This window comes from Oncorhynchus gorbuscha, linkage group LG22, assembly GCF_021184085.1.
Source record: "Oncorhynchus gorbuscha isolate QuinsamMale2020 ecotype Even-year linkage group LG22, OgorEven_v1.0, whole genome shotgun sequence".
NCBI classification, from domain to species: Eukaryota; Metazoa; Chordata; class Actinopteri; order Salmoniformes; family Salmonidae; genus Oncorhynchus; species Oncorhynchus gorbuscha.
Genome location: NC_060194.1, coordinates 41,174,356 through 41,197,882, shown reverse-complemented (window position 1 = coordinate 41,197,882; position 23,527 = coordinate 41,174,356). Strand labels below are relative to the sequence as shown.

The 23,527-nt window shown below is 44.3% G+C and overlaps 1 protein-coding gene across 1 annotated transcript in view; it reads left to right on the top strand.

Annotated features, from left to right (window-relative positions):
- The window catches only part of LOC124010237 (junctional protein associated with coronary artery disease homolog), a 34,642-nt gene extending 14,204 nt beyond the window's left edge, over positions 1-20,438 (top strand). Inside the window, exons 2-4 of the mRNA XM_046322687.1 lie at positions 3,097-3,604; positions 14,189-18,600; positions 19,153-20,438. Coding sequence (XP_046178643.1) covers positions 3,213-3,604; positions 14,189-18,600; positions 19,153-19,160 — 4,812 coding nt within the window. The 5' untranslated portion in view covers positions 3,097-3,212 and the 3' untranslated portion in view covers positions 19,161-20,438. The remainder of the gene's footprint in view (positions 1-3,096; positions 3,605-14,188; positions 18,601-19,152) is intronic.
- Positions 20,439-23,527: the final 3,089 nt, after the last annotated feature.

The following is a 23,527-nucleotide window of genomic DNA, read 5'->3' as shown; positions in this document are numbered from 1 at the left end:
AGGATGTTCCAAAGGGCACCCAAATGCACTTACCTTCCACCAGAGCCCTTTTTGTTTGTATATTTTATTTAACTAGGCAAGTGGGTTAAGAACAAATTCTTATTTGACAATGACAGCCTACCCCGGCCAAACCCTAACGATGCTGGGCCAATTGTGCGCCGCCCTATGGGACTCCCAATTACGGTCGGTTGTGATACAGCCTGGAATCGAACCAGAGTCTGTAGTGATGCCTCTTGCACTGAGATGCAGTGCCTTAGACCGCTGCGCCACTTGGGCTAGATTAAAAGTTTATTCTAACTTAGTCTGGCCAGGCACTCATATTGCCTATGACTCGACATTTGTCCATTGAATGCAGACTTTTTCATGAAAACTGAATGGCGAGCCACTAATCACGTCCAAACCTGATAATCAGCATGCTAATGTGTGCAAAGCCTTTGATCACAGAATGGATGCTTTATAAGCCCTGCCACTGTCATCTCCAGGCAGACTGAGTCTGTGATGGACACTAATTCATACGGTGTATTCAGAAAGTATTCAGACCCCTTCTCTTTTTACACATTTTGTTACGCTACAGCTTTCAATCTACACACAATACCCCATAATGACAAAGCGAAAACAGGTTTTTACACAGTTATTACAAATAAAAACAGATACCTTATTTACACAAGTATTCAGACCCTTTGCTATGAGACTGGAAATTGAGCTCAGGTGCATCCGTTTCCATTGATCATCCTTGAGAAGTTTCTACAATTTAATTGGAGTCCACCTGTGGTAAATTCAATTGATTGGACATTGGAAAGGCACACACCTGTCTATATAAGGTCCCACAGTTGACCTTGCATGTCAGAGCAATTACCAAGCCATGAGGTCGAAGGAATTGGCTGTAGAGCTCCAAGACAGGATTGTGTCGAGGCACAGATCTGGGGAAGGGTACCAAAAAATGTCTGCAGCATTGAAGGTCCCCAAGAACACAGTGGCCTAGTAGTTAGGAACCACCAAGACTCTTTCTAGAGCTGGCCGCTCGGCCAAACTGAGCAATCGTGGGAGAAGGGCCTTGGTCAGGGAGGTGACCAAGAACCCCATGGTCTCTCTGACAGTGCCCCAGAGTTCCTCTGTGGAGATGGGAGAACCTTCCAGAAGGAATTTCATCTCTGCAGCAATCTACCAATCAAGCCTTTATGGTAGAGTGGCTCGGCGGAAGCCACCCCTCAGTAAATGGCACATGACAGCTGCTTTGAGTTTGCCAAAAGACACCAAAAGGACTCTCAGACCACGAGAAACAAGATTCTCTGGTCTGATGAAACGAAGATTGAACTCTTTGGCCTGAATGCCAAGAGTCACGTCTGGAGGAAACCTGGCACCATCCCTATGTTGAAGCATGGTGGTGGCAGCATCATGCTGTGGGGTAGTGTTTCAGTGGCAGGGACTGGGAGACTAGTCAGGATCGAGGGAAATATGAATGGAGCAAAGTACAGAGAGATCCTTGATGAAAACCTGCTCCAGAGCACTCAGGACCTACGACTGGGGCGAAGGTTCACCTTCCAACAGGACAACGACCCAAAGCACACAGCCAAGACAACGCAGGAGTGGATTCGGGACAAGTCTCTGTATATCCTTGAGTGGCCCAGCCAGAGCTCTGAGTTGAACCCGATTGAACATCTCTGGAGAGACCTGAAGATAATTGTGCAGCGACGCTCCCCATTCAACCTGACAGAGCTTGAGAGGATCTGCAGAGGAGAATGAGAGTAACTCCTCAAATACAGGTGTGTCAAGCTTGTAGTGTCATACCCAAAAAGACTTGAGGCTGTAATAACTGCCTAAGGGGCTTCAATGTACTGAGTAAATGGTCTGAATACTTATGAAAATTGTATATTTCTTAAAACCTGTTTTTGCTTCGTCATTATGGGGCATTGTGTGTAAATTTATGAGGGTAAAAAAAACAATTTAATCAATTCTAGAATAACGTTGTAACGTAACAATATGTGGAAAAAGTCAAGGGGTCTGAATACTTTCCGAATGCAATGTATTTGCAAGCTGAGCTGTTGAGAGAGAAACACACGTACACCACACATGCAGATACAGTACACACACCCAAACCCACAGGATAGCCCAGGAAGCAGTGGAAGGCAGTACGAGTTATTTCTGCTGCAAGTTTGAGACGCATTTGTACATTTTAGTCATTTGGCAGAGCGATTTACAATTCGGGGAGGGGGGGGGTCATTTAAGATACTATTTGAAGTAGGGTAGGGTTTCAGATGTTTTTATAAGCAACTCTTCTATCCTAGCTTCAGGAAATACATTTATAGGATTTAGGGAAATACATTTTCGCGTAATTAATTATATTTTTTTAGAAGAGATTCCGTGTTTTAGAAAATGATTGACTTCCGTGAGTTTGATCGTTGTAACTGGGCTGTAACAGAAACATCTACAAATAGTCTACTAACCAAATGGCACCCTATTAGTGCATTACTACTTTCCCTAAATAGTGCACTACTTTTGAACCAGGTCCCGTAGAGCTCTGGTCAAAAGTTGTGCACTTAGGGTGCAATTTGGGACCTATCCAGTGACCTCTCCTATCCTGTGAAGTCGTCCCACAGGAACATTCTGTGTACTGTGTGACTAATGTGAAATCTGCATGTAAACACATGTATTATTGTGGCTGCCGACCAGGCGAGCTTCATCAGATCTGTGCTGTTTCCCTTTTCTCCAGCAGCCAACATACTGTTGATCATTTCATACACACAGTACTGTGAAGACATGATCACTTAAGTTGCATCCCAAAATGGCATCCCAAAATGGCACGTGCTCCCTCTATAGGGCACTGCTTTTGACCTGAGCCCTGGTCAATAGTAGTGCACTTTATACTGTAGGGAATAGGATACCATTTGGGACATACTGTAGATGGTCAATAGTAGTACACTTTTGGGACAGCGCTGACAGAACGTGATCTTCTTCCTGTTTCACTCTCCCTGTTTGTTCTCGCCTTATTTACAGTATAGTGTACCTACATTAGTGTCCCGTACAAGAACTGGGTATCTGTATTTCTGAAGATGAGATGCTAAAAGCTAAACGTTACCGTTTCTCTTCTCCCCATAGTGATGGCCTCTACTGAACAGCTCTGCTCCAGCTCCCACCAGCAGCACTGAGCATAAGAACAGCAGAAACCCCTTCGCCCTCCTGCTGCCAAGCCAGACAGAGAGACACACAGCACCATGTACAGCGTGGACGACCTCCTCATTTCTCACGGATACAAATTGCCCAAGACAAGCGTCCCCTGCCCCTCTTCAACTTCATCCGCCTCCGCACCTTGCGAGAAACAGCACCACGTCGCCGCCACGACCGACTGCCACCGTGAAATCCCAGCGGCAGACAACCAGAGGCCTGGTCGTGTTGGCTCACTGAACGGGTATGAACAGGCAGCAGACAGGGGGGCCTGTGTCTTCAGGAGCAGCAGCAGGCAGGCACTACTGGCGAAGGTCTACCCCGGCAGCGGGGACAATGAGAGCGGCGGGGAAAGGAACCAAAGGAGAAAAGAAGCTGGCAGCGGTAACCTAGGTGACAGCCTAGCACAGCCCCTGGGAGATTCTCTCGCCACGGATAGCGGGTGAGCCCCCCCCCCCCCTTATCTCTCTTTCTTTTGAGACCCCCCCCACTCCATACCTTCCCTCCCTTTTTCTTTCTCTCCGGGCCCTTCGGCGTTGCATGTAAAGCTGAGCCACTCCGTCTGCACTGCGCAGGAGGGTGTTTTCTTCTGTCTCCTCATTTCCTTCCTTCCAGGGCTGTAGAACGAACACTGAGGCTTCTGCACCACTGTGATATGATCGAGTATGAGGTCTGTGCTCCAAATGGCACCCTATTCTCTACATTCCCTATGGTCCTTAGTCAAAAGTAGTGCGCTATATAGGGAATAGGGTGCTTTATGCTGTGATATGAGGAATAATGTACAGCTGCCGCCATTCTGCACTGTTGGCTTGTTTACATTGCGATGTGAACCCATGTTTAAAGAGGGCACTCGTCTTTCCATTGGGTCAGTCCACCCCTCCACCACAAGCATCTCTATCAACACACAGACAGGTACACAGCCTAAAGCCCTATGGGCCCTGGTCAAAAGTAGTGTACTAAATAGGGAATAGGATGCCATTTGAGACTCATTCAGTTTATACACTACCATCCAGTGCGTAATATGTATTATCAACACAGACATTAGTGTAAACAGCACAGGCTCTGTGCACTGCACACACACAATCTGCAGAGTGAGGATTCCTCTGGACAAGTGTATGGGTATGTGCACACTTGTCCTGAGGAATCCTCACTCTGCAGGGTGTGTGCAGTACAGGGCGCATGAGCTGTTTACAGTGTGGTGGTTGGTTACGCTCTCAAGGCATCACGTACAGTAAGCTTCTCTACCCAGCGTCCTGTGCTGCTGTTTACATGGTCTGGCAATAGGCAATAGGCAGGTCAAGGCAGGCAGAGGTCAGTAATCCAGAGGTGGGGCAAAGGTACAGGTCGGTAGGCAGGCTCAGGGTCAGGGTCAGGCAGTGGTCAGGCAGGCGGGCTCAGAGTCAGGGTCAGGCAGAGTGGTCAGGCAGGCGGGCTCAGAGTCAGGGTCAGGCAGAGTGGTCAGGCAGGCGGGCTCAGAGTCAGGGTCAGGCAGAGTGGTCAGGCAGGCGGGCTCAGAGTCAGGGTCAGGCAGAGTGGTCAGGCAGGCGGGCTCAGAGTCAGGGTCAGGCAGAGTGGTCAGGCAGGCGGGCTCAGAGTCAGGGTCAGGCAGAGTGGTCAGGCAGGCGGGCTCAGAGTCTGAGGTCTAACCTAAATAGCCAGGGTGCAATTTGGGAAGCAACACTTTACTTCATAAAAACAGGCCCAGCCACTCTGCCTGCTGTCCATGGGACTGAGAGCATGTATGAATGTGGCTGACCATGTTACGATAATCAGGTACATCACTCTGCCTGAAGGGACACTCTTTTTTTATTTGATTATATTTTTTTACGCAATTAAATTAAATCCTATTTTGGGATCCTCGTAGCCTTGGATTAAATGGCTAAGAAATATGACTAAGGAGTTGTCTGTCCCTGCAAGATAATAAGATAATGTCTTTATTATCCTCGTGGGGTAAATTCTGTGCCAAAACATAGACAAGGACACATACAGATAAATACAGGTAGAAACAAAAGTTAATAAGCAATCAATGACCATCTGTACACTATAAACATCAGCACAATCTGTCATCTACAATGTCCATCTGTACACTATATACACGATACACATCAGCACAATCTGTCATCTACAATGTCCATCTGTACACTATATACACGATACACATCAGCACAATCTGTCATCTACAATGTCCATCTGTACACTATATACACGATACACATCAGCACAATCTGTCATCTACAATGACCATCTGTACACTATATACACGATACACATCAGCACAATCTGTCATCTACAATGTCCATCTGTACACTATATACACGATACACATCAGCACAATCTGTCATCTACAATGTCCATCTGTACACTATATACACGATACACATCAGCACAATCTGTCATCTACAATGACCATCTGTACACTATATACACGATACACATCAGCACAATCTGTCATCTACAATGACCATCTGTACACTATATACACGATACACATCAGCACAATCTGTCATCTACAATGACCATCTGTACACTATATACACGATACACATCAGCACAATCTGTCATCTACAATGACCATCTGTACACTATATACACGATACACATCAGCACAATCTGTCATCTACAATGTCCATCTGTACACTATATACACGATACACATCAGCACAATCTGTCATCTACAATGTCCATCTGTACACTATATACACGATACACATCAGCACAATCTGTCATCTACAATGACCATCTGTACACTATGTACACGATACACATCAGCACAATCTGTCATCTACAATGTCCATCTGTACACTATATACACGATACACATCAGCACAATCTGTCATCTACAATGACCATCTGTACACTATATACACGATACACATCAGCACAATCTGTCATCTACAATGTCCATCTGTACACTATATACACGATACACATCAGCACAATCTGTCATCTACAATGACCATCTGTACACTATGTACACGATACACATCAGCACAATCTGTCATCTACAATGTCCATCTGTACACTATATACACGATACACATCAGCACAATCTGTCATCTACAATGACCATCTGTACACTATATACACGATACACATCAGCACAATCTGTCATCTACAATGACCATCTGTACACTATATACACGATACACATCAGCACAATCTGTCATCTACAATGACCATCTGTACACTATATACACGATACACATCAGCACAATCTGTCATCTACAATGACCATCTGTACACTATATACACGATACACATCAGCACAATCTGTCATCTACAATGACCATCTGTACACTATATACACGATACACATCAGCACAATCTGTCATCTACAATGACCATCTGTACACTATATACACGATACACATCAGCACAATCTGTCATCTACAATGTCCATCTGTACACGATACACATCAGCACAATCTGTCATCTACAATGACCATCTGTACACTATATACACGATACACATCAGCACAATCTGTCATCTACAATGTCCATCTGTACACTATATACACGATACACATCAGCACAATCTGCCATCTACAATGACCATCTGTACACTATATACACGATACACATCAGCACAATCTGTCATCTACAATGACCATCTGTACACTATATACACGATACACATCAGCACAATCTGTCATCTACAATGTCCATCTGTACACGATACACATCAGCACAATCTGTCATCTACAATGACCATCTGTACACTATATACACGATACACATCAGCACAATCTGTCATCTACAATGTCCATCTGTACACTATATACACGATACACATCAGCACAATCTGTCATCTACAATGTCCATCTGTACACTATGTACACGATACACATCAGCACAATCTGTCATCTACAATGACCATCTGTACACTATATACACGATACACATCAGCACAATCTGTCATCTACAATGTCCATCTGTACACTATATACACGATACACATCAGCACAATCTGTCATCTACAATGTCCATCTGTACACTATATACACGATACACATCAGCACAATCTGTCATCTACAATGTCCATCTGTACACTATATACACGATACACATCAGCACAATCTGTCATCTACAATGTCCATCTGTACACTATATACACGATACACATCAGCACAATCTGTCATCTACAATGTCAACTGTACACTATATACACGATACACATCAGCACAATCTGTCATCTACAATGTCCATCTGTACACTATATACACGATACACATCAGCACAATCTGTCATCTACAATGACCATCTGTACACTATATACACGATACACATCAGCACAATCTGTCATCTACAATGACCATCTGTACACTATATACACTATACACATCAGCACAATCTGTCATCTACAATGTCCATCTGTACACTATAAACACGATACACATCAGCACAATCTGTCCTCTACAATGTCCATCTGTACACTATACACACGATACACATCAGCACAATCTGTCATCTACAATGTCCATCTGTACACTATATACACGATACACATCAGCACAATCTGTCATCTACAATGTCCATATGTACACTATATACACGATATATATTTTTTGGGGTAAATATATATATCAGCACAATCTGTCATCTACAATGTCCATCTGTACACTATATACACGATACACATCAGCACAATCTGTCATCTACAATGACCATCTGTACACTATATACACGATACACATCAGCACAATCTGTCATCTACAATGTCAACTGTACACTATACACATCAGCACAATCTGTCATCTACAATGTCAACTGTACACTGTACACATCAGCACAATCTGTCATCTACAATGTCAACTGTACACTATACACATCAGCACAATCTGTCATCTACAATGTCCATCTGTACACTATATATGTAACAGATGTGAAACGGCTAGCTTAGTTAGCGGTGTGCGCTAAATAGCGTTTCAATCGGTTACGTCACTTGCTCTGAGACCTCGAAGTAGTAGTTCCCCTTGCTCTGCAAGGGCCGCGGCTTTTGTGGAGCGATGGGTAACCTGCCCATCTGTTGTCAATGTGTGCAGAAGGTCCCTGGATCGCGCCGGGGTATGGGCGAGGGGACGGTTTAAAATTATAGTGTTACATATACACTATACACATCAGCACAATCTGTCATCTACAATGTCAACTGTACACTATATACACACCAGCACAATCTGTCATCTACAATGTCCATCTGTACACTATAAACATCAGCACAAACTGTCATCTACAAGTCCATATGTACACTATAAACATCAGCACAATCTGTCATCTACAAGTCCATATGTACACTATAAACATCAGCACAATCTGTCATCTACAATGTCAACTGTACACTATATACACATCAGCACATCTACTATGTCAACTGTACACTATACACATCAGCACATCTACTATGTCAACTGTACACTATACACATCAGCACAATCTGTCATCTACTATGTCAACTGTACACTATATACACATCAGCACATCTACTATGTCAACTGTACACTATACACATCAGCACAATCTGTCATCTACTATGTCAACTGTAGGCCAGCCCACTGGTGCTGTTTGTGTTTTTTAAAACATCTTTAAAATTAAATTTAATGAATGAATTTTTTATAGGGGTGGATCAGCTTAATATTGCTGAAAGAATATTGGTTCCATCAATGTAATTGTCTGCATCATTTCCAATCCCCCATATATTTTTTGGGGTAAATATATATATCCATACACGCATGCATACATATACACATATATACATACACATACCTATATAGACATACATACTTTTTTAAAGAATATACCTTTATTATTGTTCCCCCTAAAACCCTTCCGCCGATCCCCCAATTGGAGTAAACTAATAAACACTTCGGCTTTTACCTTCAATTTATACACCTTATACACATTTTACAGACACAGTACTATTTTACAATAGTTATATTGTGTTTGTTTTTAGTCCTTCCTCTAGTTCTGATGTCCATCCAGTTAGATTTTTATTTGTAACTGTGCTATTTCACAACAGTTCTGAACCTATATACATTCTACAGACCCCGTATGTTTTACATGGTTTATCTTGTTATTAGTACATCCAACATCTCTTCACAACTATTTTGACATTTATATGGCACAGCTGTCAGTTTTTTGGTCCTTAAATGAAATTGGTAAATGTTTTTATTTATCACACTTTTCTTTAACCATTTATGTTCTTTAATACAGGGCCGACATACAAGTTCCTTACTTTTTTCCCCTTCTACTTGCCTCTTCCATTTTTGTGGTAATGCTGCAATTAGTTGGTTGTAATTTTGGGTAGAGCAGACATTTCCATATGTCTGTGTTAGCTCCATGTGTAACATAACTCCACTAGCTCCATGTGTAACATAACTCCACTAGCTCCATGTGTAACATAACTCCACTAGCTCCATGTGTAACATAACTCCACTAGCTCCATGTGTAACATAACTCCACTAGCTCCATGTGTAACATAACTCCACTAGCTCCATGTGTAACATAACTCCACTAGCTCCATGTGTAACATAACTCCACTAGCTCCATGTGTAACATAACTCCACTAGCTCCATGTGTAACATAACTCCATAGCTCCATGTAACATAACTCCACTAGCTCCATGTGTAACATAACTCCACTAGCTCCATGTGTAACATAACTCCACCAGCTCCATGTGTAACATAACTCCACTAGCTCCATGTGTAACATAACTCCACTAGCTCCATGTGTAACATAACTCCACCAGCTCCATGTGTAACATAACTCCACCAGCTCCATGTGTAACATAACTCCACCAGCTCCATGTGTAACATAACTCCACCAGCTCCATGTGTAACATAACTCCACCAGCTCCATGTGTAACATAACTCCACCAGCTCCATGTGTAACAACTCCACTAGCTGCATGTGTAACAACTCCACCAGCTCCATGTGGTTTTAAAAATTCAAGAGCCGTAGCGCCGCTGGGACAAAGGATCGTTTGGCTTTATTTATTTTGGGCCCTGGTGCCTGCCCAGTAACATTGTCCTGAGGACAATAAACCAAACTCCTGGTGAAGAAGATGTCTGGGGGCCAGCGGTACCTTGTTTGTGTTGACATCACGTGATCACGTAACTGGCACGTTATATACATGGAAAGTTACGTTTTTCTGCTCAGCTGCAGGCAGGCAGGCAGGCAGGCAGGCAGGCAGGCAGGCAGGCAGGCAGGCAGGCAGGCAGGCAGGCAGGCAGGCAGGCAGTGCATCTTACCAGGGCTGTGTTCCAAATGGATCAAATCAAATCCAATTGTATTTATCGCATGTGCCAAATACAACAGGTGTAGATTTAACAGGGAAATGTTTGCTTACAAACCTTTCCCAACAATGCAGTTTAAAATTAATAATAAAAAATAAAATAGTAACTAACCCAAGAGGAATAAAATACAATACACAAGAATGGAACTATATACAGGAAATACCAGTACCAGATCAATGTGGAACTATATACAGGAAGTACCAGATCACTGTGGAGCTACAGTGGGGCAAAAAAGTATTTAGTCAACGACCAATTGTGCAAGTTCTCCCACTTAAAAAGATGAGAGAGGCCTGTAATTTTCATCATAGGTACACTTCAACTATGACAGACAAAATGAGAAAGAAAATCCAGAAAATCACATTGTAGGATTTTTAATGAATTTATTTGCAAATTATGGTGGAAAATAAGTATTTGGTCAATAACAAATGTTTATCTCAATAGTTTGTTATATACCCTTTGTTGGCAGTGACAGAGGTCAAACGTTTTCTGTAAGTCTTCACAAGGTTTTCACACACTGTTGCTGGTATTTTGGCCTATTCCTCCATGCAGATCTCCTCTAGAGCAGTGATGTTTTGGGGCTGTTGCTGGGCAACACGGACTTTCAACTCCCTCCAAAGATTTTCTATGGGTTTGAGATCTGGAGACTGGCTAGGCCACTCCAGGACCTTGAAATGCTTCTTACGAAGCCACTCCTTCGATGTCCGGGCGGTGTGTTTGGGATCATTGTCATGCTGAAAGACCCAGCCACGTTTCATCTTCAATGCTTTTGCTGATGGAAGGAGGTTTTCATTCAAAATCTCACAATACATGGCCCCATTCATTCTTTCCTTTACACGGATCAGTTGTCCTGGTCCCTTTGCAGAAAAACAGTCCCAAAGCATGATGTTTCCACCCCCATGCTTCACAGTAGGTATGGTGTTCTTTGGATGCAACTCCGCATTCTTTGTTCTCCAAACACGACGAGTTGAGTTTTTACCAAAAAGTTATATTTTGGTTTCATCTGACCATATGACATTCTCCCTGTCTTCTTCTGGATCATCCAAATGCTCTCTAGCAAACTTCAGATGGGCCTGGACGTGTACTGGCTTAAGCAGGGGGACACGTCTGGCACTGCAGGATTTGAGTCCCTGGCGGCGTAGTGTGTTACTGATGGTAGGCTTTGTTACTTTGGTCCCAGCTCTCTGCAGGTCATTCACTAGGTCCCCCCGTGTGGTTCTGGGATTTTTGCTCACCGTTCTTGTGATCATTTTGACCCCACGGGGTGAGATCTTGCGTGGAGCCCCAGATCGAGGGAGATTATCAGTGGTCTTGTATGTCTTCCATTTCCTAATAATTGCTCCCACAGTTGATTTCTTCAAACCAAGCTGCTTACCCTTTGCAGATTCAGTCTTCCCAGCCTGGTGCAGGTCTACAATTTTGTTTCTGGTGTCCTTTGACAGCTCTTTGGTCTTGGCCATAGTGGAGTTTGGAGTGTAACTGTTTGAGGTTGTGGACAGGTGTCTTTTGTACTGACAACAAGTTCAAACAGGTGCCATTGATAAAGGTAACGAGTGGAGAACAGAGGAGCCTCTTAAAGAGGTTACAGGTCTGTGAGAGCCAGAAATCTTGCTTGTATGTAGGTGACCAAATACTTATTTTCCACCATAATTCCACCAATGTGATTTTCTGGATTTTTTTTCTTCTCATTTTGTCCGTCATAGTTGAAGTTTACCTATGGTGAAAATTACAGGCCTCTCATCTTTTTAAGTGGGAGAACTTGCACAATTGGTGGCTGACTAAATACTTTTTTGCCCCACTGTATATAGTGTGTATATATAGTCTAGTGAGTGTGTATATGATATGTATGTATAGTGAGTGTGCGTAGGGTTAGTGCATATAGTTTGGGTACCATTAATTTACTATTTAGCAGTCTGGCTATTTAGCAGTCTGGCTATGGCTTATGGCCTGGGGATAGAAGGAGCCTGTTGGTCTGAGAGTGATACTCTGGTACCGTTTGCCGTTCAGCCTCTTGAGGGGGAAGAGGCACTGCCGTACCCTCTTCACGACTTTGTGGGTGTATGTGGACCAGGTTAACTCCTTAGCGATGTGGACGCCAAAGACCTTGAAGCTCTCGACCCGCTCCACAACAGCCCTGTCGATGTGGATGGGGGTGTGTTCTCCGATCTTTCTCCTATAGTCTACGATCATCAGTCGGGGGTGAACAGGGAGCACAGAAGGGGACTAAGCACACATCCCTGAGGGGCCCCCGTGTTGCGTGGCGGAGGTGGTGTTGCCTACTCTCATCACCTGGGGCCGGCCCGTCAGGAAGTCTAGGATCCAGTTGCAGACGGAAGTGTTCAGTCCCAGGTTTCCCAAACCTTAGTGATAATCTTGGAGGGGGCTATGGTGTTGAACACTGAGCTTTAGTCAATGAACAGCTTTCTCACGTAGTTATTTTCCTCTTGTTCATGTGGAAGAGGGCAGTGTGAAGTGCAATTGAGATTGCGTCATCTGTGGATCTGTTGGGGCGGTATGGAAATTGAGTGTGGGTCCGGGGTGTCTGGGATGATGGTGTTGATGTGTGTCATGAACAGCCTTTCAAAGCACTTCAAATGGCACCCTATTCCCTGCATAGTGCACTACTTTTGACCAAAGAGCCCAATGGACCCCAGTGAAAAGTAGGGCACTATATAGGGAACGAACGCCCAGCTTTCTGAATTAAGGTCAGCGTGTGTTCTAATATGCAGATCATATTGCAGCAGCCGCACAATTTCACGGCATCTTCAAGGGAGTTGGGAGCCGCTGACTCAAGCACGTCCGTCAGATATATGCGTGTTGCCTGACTCCGCCCTCTTGGATTGGAGATGGAGATATTGATTCCTAGGCTACGTCCCAAATCACACCTTATTCCCTATGTAGTGCACTATATAAGGAATAGGATGCCATTTGGGATGTAAAACCCTCTTCACTCCCAAAGCCAAAACATCAGCTTGGAGGCTAGCCAGACATACCAGCATTTAAAATGTCACAGTTATCAATATCTCTCAGATCGTATAAAAGCATGGCAGGCTGGTCAGCATTGTGTCATCACAGGTAAACAGAGTATGGAACGCTGGTATGGTTCCATAAGAGAGCGTTCCAGATAAAGCTCATTCATGATTTTTTGTTGTTGTTTGATCTTGTTTTGTGGGCGTCAGATGTTGCATCTGAGACTCCGTTTTAGAATGTCTTCCATTTGTCTCCATACTACCTATATAGTGCACTACCTTTGACCAGGACCTACTGCACTACAGAGGGAGTAAGGTGCCAATTGGGATGCAACTATAGGGTACCAATTGGGATGCAACTATAGGGTGCCAATTGGGATGCAATTATAGACTGGCAGGTCATGGAAAGGTCAGCAGACTTTATCATTACAAATCTAAGGGAGGTTAACTGAATTATGTTGGTATTACAAGCTTATACATTTACGAACGTAAATGCTTCAAGAGTTTTGTTATTTTTGGTGTTATGTGCAAAAAACAAGTTTATCCTATATCCAGGTTGTTTGTATTACAACCAACATGTTCACCGTTTATAATATTTAGAGATTTTCCTGTGTAAGACATGGGTTCAAATATAACATTTTTCATATTAATGAAGGTACAGTATTATAACTGCAGAACCTTAACACTTCATGGTTCTTTCTCTTTCTTCTTTTTCTTTTCTATTTTCATTATATGATGATCACCAACCAATTGTGCTTTGTTGTCTTTCCAGGTTCTATGACGCTCCCAGCTTAACCTATTCTGAGCAGATCGAGAGAAGAGAGCAGTTGGATGAGAGGGATGTCTCCTACTGGAGGAGGAGAGGCCAGGACTTCAGTGTCCTTCTGGATTACGCCGATGGCCGGGAGCTGAGAGCGTCCGCTAGCTTTCTGAAGGCCTCTGAGGTGGCATGGAGGCCACAGGCCCTGATAGCAGAGGACCACAGGGGGGAGAGGGAGAAGCAGCAACAGAAGCAGCTATGGGATGACACCCCCATCTCCTGGCTGAGGGAAGCTGACGCGGCTCCTGGACAGCTGAGGGTATTGACTGGGGTGACTGGGGTGACTGGGGTGACTGTGGAGCGGAAGTGCCAGAGCCTGGGCACAGAGGAGTGGAAGCCTGCAGTGGGGCTGGGGAGGCAGCTGTCAGATGGGGAGGGCGAGAGGTGGGCTCAGGACCAGCAGCACCGCCTGAGGACTCCAGAGAGTGCTGGTTTTATCCTTCCCAGAACCAGAGGGAAGTCCCAGTCCCTCCCCAGAGTGCTGTCGCCTGATGGAACTACTGAACACACAGACACACAGTCCAGCTTGGTCAGTGTCCAGCTTCGACCGGGCCCGGTTGATAGACAGAGAGTGAACAGCACCGTCTTTTCCGGGCCTTATAGTAGGTATTACCACAGCGCCGCAGTCGGCCGGGACCGGTGGGCCAGAAACAGTTGGCAAAGCGGCGGTCATGTTGCACTTTTACCAAAGCCCAGGTTCAGCAGGCCTGTCAAGCCTCCGTCGTACGAGATACACCAGCAGACTAGGGGTAGCCAGGAGATGCTTTCTGTAGCTGTAGTAGATGAGCAGAGTGAGTCCAAACAACAGAAGGACAACAGGCCTGTCTATCACCCAAGGGGTGGAGAACTGCAGAGACAAGACTATTTCGCACAACACTCCGCAATCTTTGGCATGGAGCCCCCCGGTTACATCCCGCCCCCGTCTTATAAGAGAGCCCCTCCCCCAATCAGGGGAGGCCCAATCAACCGCAATGAAGTGGTGAACTATAAGTGGAGGGGGGAGATGCAGATACAGATGCAGATGCCTGTGAGCTCAGAGACGGGAAGGTGGTTTTCCAGACAGACAGGAGGGTCGTGGCTGGAACACTATGGGGATCGAGGTATACCCTACAGGAAACAGGTTAACTCTAACCCAAATCTTAACCCTGGATACACCGAGGAACATCTGGGGCATGTTCACTATTTACCCTTTGATGATCCGCGAGTGAGACACATCTCAGGAGGGCCTGGCGGAAATTCTCTCACTGACTCGGACAAGCTTATCCGAAACATCAACAAAGAGATTCCCTGCGCTAAGGTTTTAGGACAATCCACACATGATAGTGCCTTTTCCCCCCCACATGGGCTATCTCTCAATACCGACAGCCGCAAGACATCTGTCAATGACAACGACGGTAGTAGTACTAGATGGTGCCACAGGGGTTTAATAAACAAAGGAAGTGTAGACAGTGTAGCTCCTGACCAGAGCTGTGGTAACTATCCAACTGCTTTTCAGGTTAGACCGCCCCCTCAGCAGATCAGGCTTGTGGACCAAGGTGTGTCAGAAACTGTGACTCAAGTGAAAAAGAAAGAGCCTGACTCCTCAGAGAAAGAGAAACCAAGAAAGCCTGACACCACAGAGAAAGAGAAACCAAGAAAGCCTGACTCCTCAGAGAAAGCAGAGAAAGTAGAGAAAAAGAGCGTAAAAAAGAAACTTAGCGAAACAATATTCTGTTTGGTGTCTGTTCCCATCCCCCCAACGCCGGGCAGTACGTCCCATGATCAAAACAACAATGATGAGAAGCCGCCAAGCCCAGTCCGGCCACCAAGCCCAGTGGACAGTCCGAGCGAGAACAAAACTGGCCACTTAACAAACCAAAGTCTCCAAAGCACATCTTCAGCAGAGGCTGAGCTGCAAGCACTAACCGGTAGCATAGCGAGCAGCAGATCAAGCAGCAAAATAGTGAGAAAACTCCCCATTAAACCCCCCAAAATAAACCATCACAAGGAGCTGAAACTCTCGGGATCCTGGCCTGGGAACCAGTACCGTGACCAGGAGACTCAAACTAGCCCAGAGGCCAGAAAGCGTCAGCCTCCCCCTCCTCCTCCTCCAGGTCCTGAAAACAAGGAAGCACAAGACCCTCAAGTCCCTGCCCCAGGATCCCCCGACCCCGGCGTCACCCCAGACCCTAGCAGTGTGGGCAGCACTGCATTCAGCTATCCCATAAAAGGGGTGAAGAGCCTGAAACCATCCAGCAACAGCGCCTTTTCCAGGACGGCCACTTTCTCAATCTCCAGCCAGCTGAACAAGAGCACAGCTCAGCCGCCAGCAGCAGCGCCACCACCACCACCCTCAGGAAACACGATGGAGGTCAAACCAGCAGCGACCTGCAGTGGGCAGGAGGGCTTCGGTCAGTTCCTGCTGAAGCCCGTCAGCAGACGGCCATGGGACGCCATTGAGGAGCTAGAGACTATCAACAAAGAGCTCCAGGATCAACAGCAACAACCACAGCAGCAGAGCAGCAAGAGGCCCAGTGTTGACCAGTGCATCGAGGACCTCAACGAGGCATACAAAGACATCTTAGAGCTAGGCACTGCCAGCAATAACGTTCCCAACAATGGCGGCGCTGTGCAGATCCCTGAGCGGATCAAGATAAGGCTAGCGGGGGAGGCGGGGCTCAGCAAACCCAGCAGCCTTAGGCGCAGTATCGAGAGCTGGACTGTGTCCGTCGACCCAGAGTACAGGGAGGTCAAGAGCGCCTTCTCAAGACCCGCTGAAAGAAAGTCAGTGACATTCAGCAAGCAGCTAAGAGAGGAGCTCCCTGTCCCACCACGCGATCCTACAGGATTCAGAGAATACAGGGTTGTTTCGAATTTGTCACAGAGGAGAAGTAGCTGCAGTGGCAGGTCAGTGAAGCTAGACCTCTCTTCGCCTTCGGAGACACCACCGCCTTGTGACTTTACCGGCCCTAGTGACTTTATTGACTCTCCTAGTGATCCCAGCGAGATCAGAGACTTAAGCCCAACGACGCCAACAACGCACACGGCAGCAGAAGTCCCCTGGGCAGATAGGCAGCCGATGCAGGACGCCTCCACACTTACGAGCCCCCCTGATTATGAGGACATATGTCAGTCTTTACAAAAGACCCGAGACTCAACAGAAGTTAACAAAACTTTGACGGCCAAATCTAAACTTGGTGGTGGTAGAGGCAATGCAGTGCCTCCAGGGGGCGCCAGTCTAGACTCTGAAGAGGAATGCCCCATTTGTAAAAAAGAGAGCGAGAGCCAGATGTCCAGACCAAGCCCAATGTCTCCGCTCCATGAGGAGTCAAGCCCAGACTTGTCTGATCAAAGTAGCGCCACGATCGTCGGTGACAGTGGTAGTCCACAAGGAGCTGAAACATATGAAGAACCAGCTGAGGACGAAGTAGACACAAAGCTATCCTCCGTCTCTTGCTCGAATCGTTCAGAGACTCAGACTCTGTGTCAAGATTGGAGGGAGCAGCTGTCACTCACAGATGATAAGAATGTGGGTGGGTGCGCTGCTGCTGAGAAGACCAATCCAAACCAAGCAACCAAGGATCTCAACAATCTATACGAAGTGAAATGTGCCGAGGGAATCCCAGAGAACGAATCCATAGAGGAGAGGGCAGCCAGGATATTAGGGATTGATGTGCCTGCAGAGTCCCTAGTTACAGGGGAGCGGAGGGCTAGAGAGCCAGCAACAGATGAGATTGAATTAAGAGAGAGTGAAGCCACTGCTGGAGAAGATCCAGAAAGAAGCAATGCAAACGAACAGACATTACAAACACATGTGAGAGATACAGAGTCTGGGGAACTGCGGTCTACAGCGTCTATGGTGCCTGACAGTGGGCAGGAGTTACAAGAAAATGAGCCGCCACAGGATACGCCAGAGCGCATCAGGAGTGCCAAATGGACCCAACTGGGTCGAGAAACTCCAGGTATGCTGGAGTTTCCGCCAGACAGACTACCACTTTCGGTCCCCATGAACCCTGACCAGAAGCTGTCTCACAGTCTGGAGGGAGAGAGGAGGGGCAGAGGTGCCTCACAGCACATAGAGGCCCTGCAGGACAAGCTAGCTGCCTCGCCCAGCCACCAGGTGGCGATAGAGCGCCTGGCTCGGATGAAGGTGGTGGACTCGGTGTCCCGCATGAGACTCAGCATCAGGAGCACAGACTCTGGGGAGGTGGACGGGGAGGCGGAGGGGGAGGCCAGCCGTGGCGTTGAACAAGTGGAAGAGAACGCTGTCCTCCCTGCTCCCTCCCAGAGTGACACAGTGGACGATAGAGAGGTCAAGCTAGAGGACGATCGAGAGGCCTCTGAAGAAACAGTGTTGCAAGACGAGGAGGTGTCATCTGTCTCGGGTAGCTACATGATGCATTTGTTTTTTGTTCAAGTTTTTTTTCTTTCGCGCTGTGTTACATGTTCATTCTGAATATGAGAGTGTTTTACCAGGAATGAATCGTTTCATGTTTTGTTTGTTCCACATTTGTGCTACTTTTGTCACTGCCAACTGTGACTACACAAACATTGTTGGTTGTGACTATAATGAGTTATAATTTATGGTGCATGTATTTCAAGCAGTGAATTGTGGCTGTTATTATGGACTCTTCCCACAAGAGGGGGCTATTTGACCTACAATTCAAATCTACCACCACACACGACTGATATTACATTATTTTAATTAATTTTGAAGACATTTTTTATGTGTGTGAAATACATTTTGGACATGTTATGAGGACTGTCACATGATATAGTCTACATCCAAAATGGAACCCTATTACTTATTTTGTGTACTAATTTTAAAGGGAAACTCAAATGTAGTGCACTTGATAGGGAATAGGGTGCCATTTGGGACTCAAATATATTCACTCTAAATGATCTAGTGTATCCCTTCTTTCTGTGTATTCTACCAGAGGCCTGAGACCCAAGCCCAGTGGATTAAAGTGGAGAGAGACTGAGACGCCCGTCATCTTTCTCCATCTGAGGTTTAGCTCCCTCCAACACTGTGACCTGGCTACCCACTAGAATGCCTTCATCTCATCCCAAACACAGAAACGGCCTTCTTCTCCGACAACAGCATTGTGTACACCCTCACCCTCGGCGTCGTTGAGTGCTAAGAGTGTTCCACTGCCAAAAGGGAGGTGTCCCCCTACCTAGGGGCAGCTTCCATCTATCCCCCCCCCATCTCCCCTTTATCTCCCCCCAACCCATCCTAGGAGGGGTCCAAAATGGTACCCTATTCTCTATATAGTGCACTACTGGGCCCTGGTCAAAGGTAGTGCACTGCTTAGGGTTCAGGGTGCCATTTTGGGACTCATTTCTAGTGTTATTGTAGCAGCTTGTTCTTTATCCTTTCTTATTCTACCCTCCCGATGCTTTTCATTGGCTTATTCTACCCTCCCGATGCTTTTCATTGGCTTATTCTACCCTCCCGATGCTTTTCATTGGCTTATTCTACCCTCCCGATGCTTTTCATTGGCTTATTCTACCCTCCCGATGCTTTTCATTGACTTATTCTACCCTCCCGATGCTTTTCATTGGCTTATTCTACCCTCCCGATGCTTTTCATTGGCTTATTCTACCCTCCCGATGCTTTTCATTGACTTTATTATTCTACTCTCCCGATGCTTTTCATTGACTTTATTATTCTACCCTCCAGATGCTTTTCATTGACTTTATTATTCTACCCTCCCGATGCTTTTCATTGACTTTATTATTCTACCCTCCCGATGCTTTTCATTGACTTTATTATTCTACCCTCCCGATGCTTTTCATTGACTTTATTATTCTACCCTCCCGATGCTTTTCATTGACTTTATTATTCTACCCTCCTAGATGCTTTTCATTGACTTTATTATTCTACCCTCCCGATGCTTTTCATTGACTTTATTATTCTACCCTCCCGATGCTTTTCATTGACTTTATTATTCTACCCTCCCGATGCTTTTCATTGACTTTATTATTCTACCCTCCTAGATGCTTTTCATTGACTTTATTATTCTACCCTCCCGATGCTTTTCATTGACTTTATTATTCTACCCTCCTAGATGCTTTTCATTGACTTTATTATTCTACCCTCCCGATGCTTTTCATTGACTTTATTATTCTACCCTCCTAGATGCTTTTCATTGACTTTATTATTCTACCCTCCCGATGCTTTTCATTGACTTTATTATTCTACCCTCCTAGATGCTTTTCATTGACTTTATTATTCTACCCTCCTAGATGCTTTTCATTGACTTTATTATTCTACCCTCCTAGATGCTTTTCATTGACTTTATTATTCTACCCTCCCGATGCTTTTCATTGACTTTATTATTCTACTCTCCCGATGCTTTTCATTGACTTTATTATTCTACTGTCCTAGATGCTTTTCATTGACTTTATTATTCTACTCTCCCGATGCTTTTCATTGACTTTATTATTCTACCCTCCAGATGCTTTTCATTGACTTTATTATTCTACCCTCCTAGATGCTTTTCATTGACTTTATTATTCTACCCTCCAGATGCTTTTCATTGACTTTATTATTCTACCCTCCTAGATGCTTTTCATTGACTTTATTATTCTACTCTCCCGATGCTTTTCATTGACTTTATTATTCTACCCTCCCGATGCTTTTCATTGACTTTATTATTCTACCCTCCTAGATGCTTTTCATTGACTTTATTATTCTACCCTCCTAGATGCTTTTCATTGGCAGACATTATGCAATTCTGTCATGCGTATAACAACCTAAAAAAATGTCCATAGTGAATACAGTTAGCTGACTCATCGTTCACACGCTGTGTGAGTCTGTTTGTTTATGGGCGAGCTGTTTAGATATGAATGTAAACACGTTTTACACAACCAAGTAGACATAGGAGTCATAAGAGCTGTTCTGTTACATTCAGTCGATTACACCAAAATATTTACATTTGATTGTTATGGACAGAGAGAAGTGAGAAATGTATTATATTGGACATTAATGTCTTTGGCTCGAGAACTGTTTTAATTTTCAGATGAATCGATCGATCAATCCGTCAATCAATCAATGAATCAACCAATCAATCAGTCTATTATTATTTTGTTACATTGTGGCCTGTCTGTCTCATCGCTTTCCCGTACACTATAATCATAATCCATAGAGCTCTTCAATGAAGAGTGACTCTATTCCTACCAGATGTCAGGGTTAGGGTCAATTCAAATTCAAGTCAGTCGTTTCAGAAAGTAAACTATTTTCAATGATTTCTCAAAAAAATTGAAAACGAGAAGCTATTTATTAAAACACATTTTTCCATTTAGGAAAGTTCACTTCCTGAAATGAGTAACTTCAATTTGAATTGACCCAAACCCTGATATGGAGAAATTATAAATCAGTGAAATATATTTTGTGAGGCATTGGTTCTACGTTATGGGGGGGTGGGCGTTACTTACCTAGGTGACAGTCTGTTTGTGTTGTCATGCCAACTCCTTGTCACTCATTGGCTTGACAATGTGCAATGGAATTGACAAGAGCACAAACAGATCTGGGACCAGGTGTTGCCTTCTGAATACAGATGTGCATTTCATTATCGACTGGATCAGGTTACAAGACCACTGGAATCAATGTTTTAAAAAGATCTATCTGGGTAGTATATTAGCTCTATTTCCCAGGTAATTTCAGGAAGCAATAATGGTATGGAGTGTGCTAGTTGAGTTGTAAACAATAATTATATGGACATAGTAAAAAGATATGAGCAATATTGTCGTACAAACAGCTTAGTTGCATAGTCAGTGGAGCTGGGAACCATTGTCAGGAATCTAATTATTACCAAGTCCATAATGGCACCCTATTCCCTATATAGTGCACTACATTAGACCAGAGCCCCATGGGCACTGGTTAAAAGTAGTGCACTAAATAGGGAATTGGGTGCCATTTGGGACGTAACATTTGAACGAGTCATCATCCTGTAGCTAAATGGAGATGTATCAGGGTATGCTGGTGGGCGGGTGCTTATTTCATAGAAAATATTAGTGGCCATACATGTGTATCGTGTTAAGTGACTACATTTCACTAAATATACATTTTTGTTATCATTGAATTGTTAATCAGTTTGCATAATGTACAAAATAAAGTATATTTTAAATATTTTAAGAGATATTTTGTATTTAACCATTCTATTTTATTTCTCCACACTTTGATCACAAGTTGAAAGTATCATATTGTCTGTACAGTACCATATTGTCTGTACAGTATCATGTCTGTACAGTATCATATTGTCTGTACAGTACCATATTGTCTGTACAGTATCATATTGTCTGTACAGTATCATATTGTCTGTACAGTATCATAATGTCTGTACAGTATCATATTGTCTGTACAGTATCATATTGTCTGTACAGTATCATATTGTCTGTACAGTATCATGTCTGTACAGTATCATGTCTGTACAGTACCATGTCTGTACAGTATCATATTGTCTGTACAGTAGCATATTGTCTGTACAGTACTATATTGTCTGTACAGTATCATGTCTGTACAGTATATATTGTCTGTACAGTATCATGTCTGTACAGTACTCATTGTCTGTACAGTATCATGTCTGTACAGTATCATGTCTGTACAGTATCATATTGTCTGTACAGTATCATGTCTACAGTATCATGTCTGTACAGTATCATATTGTCTGTACAGTATCATATTGTCTGTACAGTACTATATTGTCTGTACAGTACTATATTGTCTGTACAGTATCATGTCTGTACAGTACTATATTGTCTGTACAGTATCATAATGAGAGTATATAATTTTCTAGCGCTTCAAAAAAAAGATTGACATAAAGAAGGATTGACCTTACAAGCAAAGCTATGTGCAGTGTGCCTTGATCAAACGGTCATTCTGTTCAGTGACAAGATGAGGGTTTATCTTCTTTGTGAGTCTTGACTTAATGGGAAATTCTGATTGTGCCATGAGTTCCCATTTCTAGTGCATTTTCACGCGCTGTCTGAAAAACAGTTGAACATTTGATGCTGGACGCTCTTACTGATGATCCATCGATCCATCTCAGCTGTTTTCTTATGTTTAGGGTCAGCTGTGACCTGCAGTGTTGGGGTCAATTACATTTCAAATCAGTCAGTTCAGGAAGCTACCTGAAATTTAAATGAACATTTTTCTCAATGCCTCTGTATTGGATTGGTTCTTTGGGGGACGGGGGGGGGTAATAATTACATTTATTTTCTGGAATTAACTGAATTGAAATGGAATTGACCCCAACCCTGGTGACTTGTCTTATGTTTGTCATCGTCTTCCAAGCCAAATCATGTACT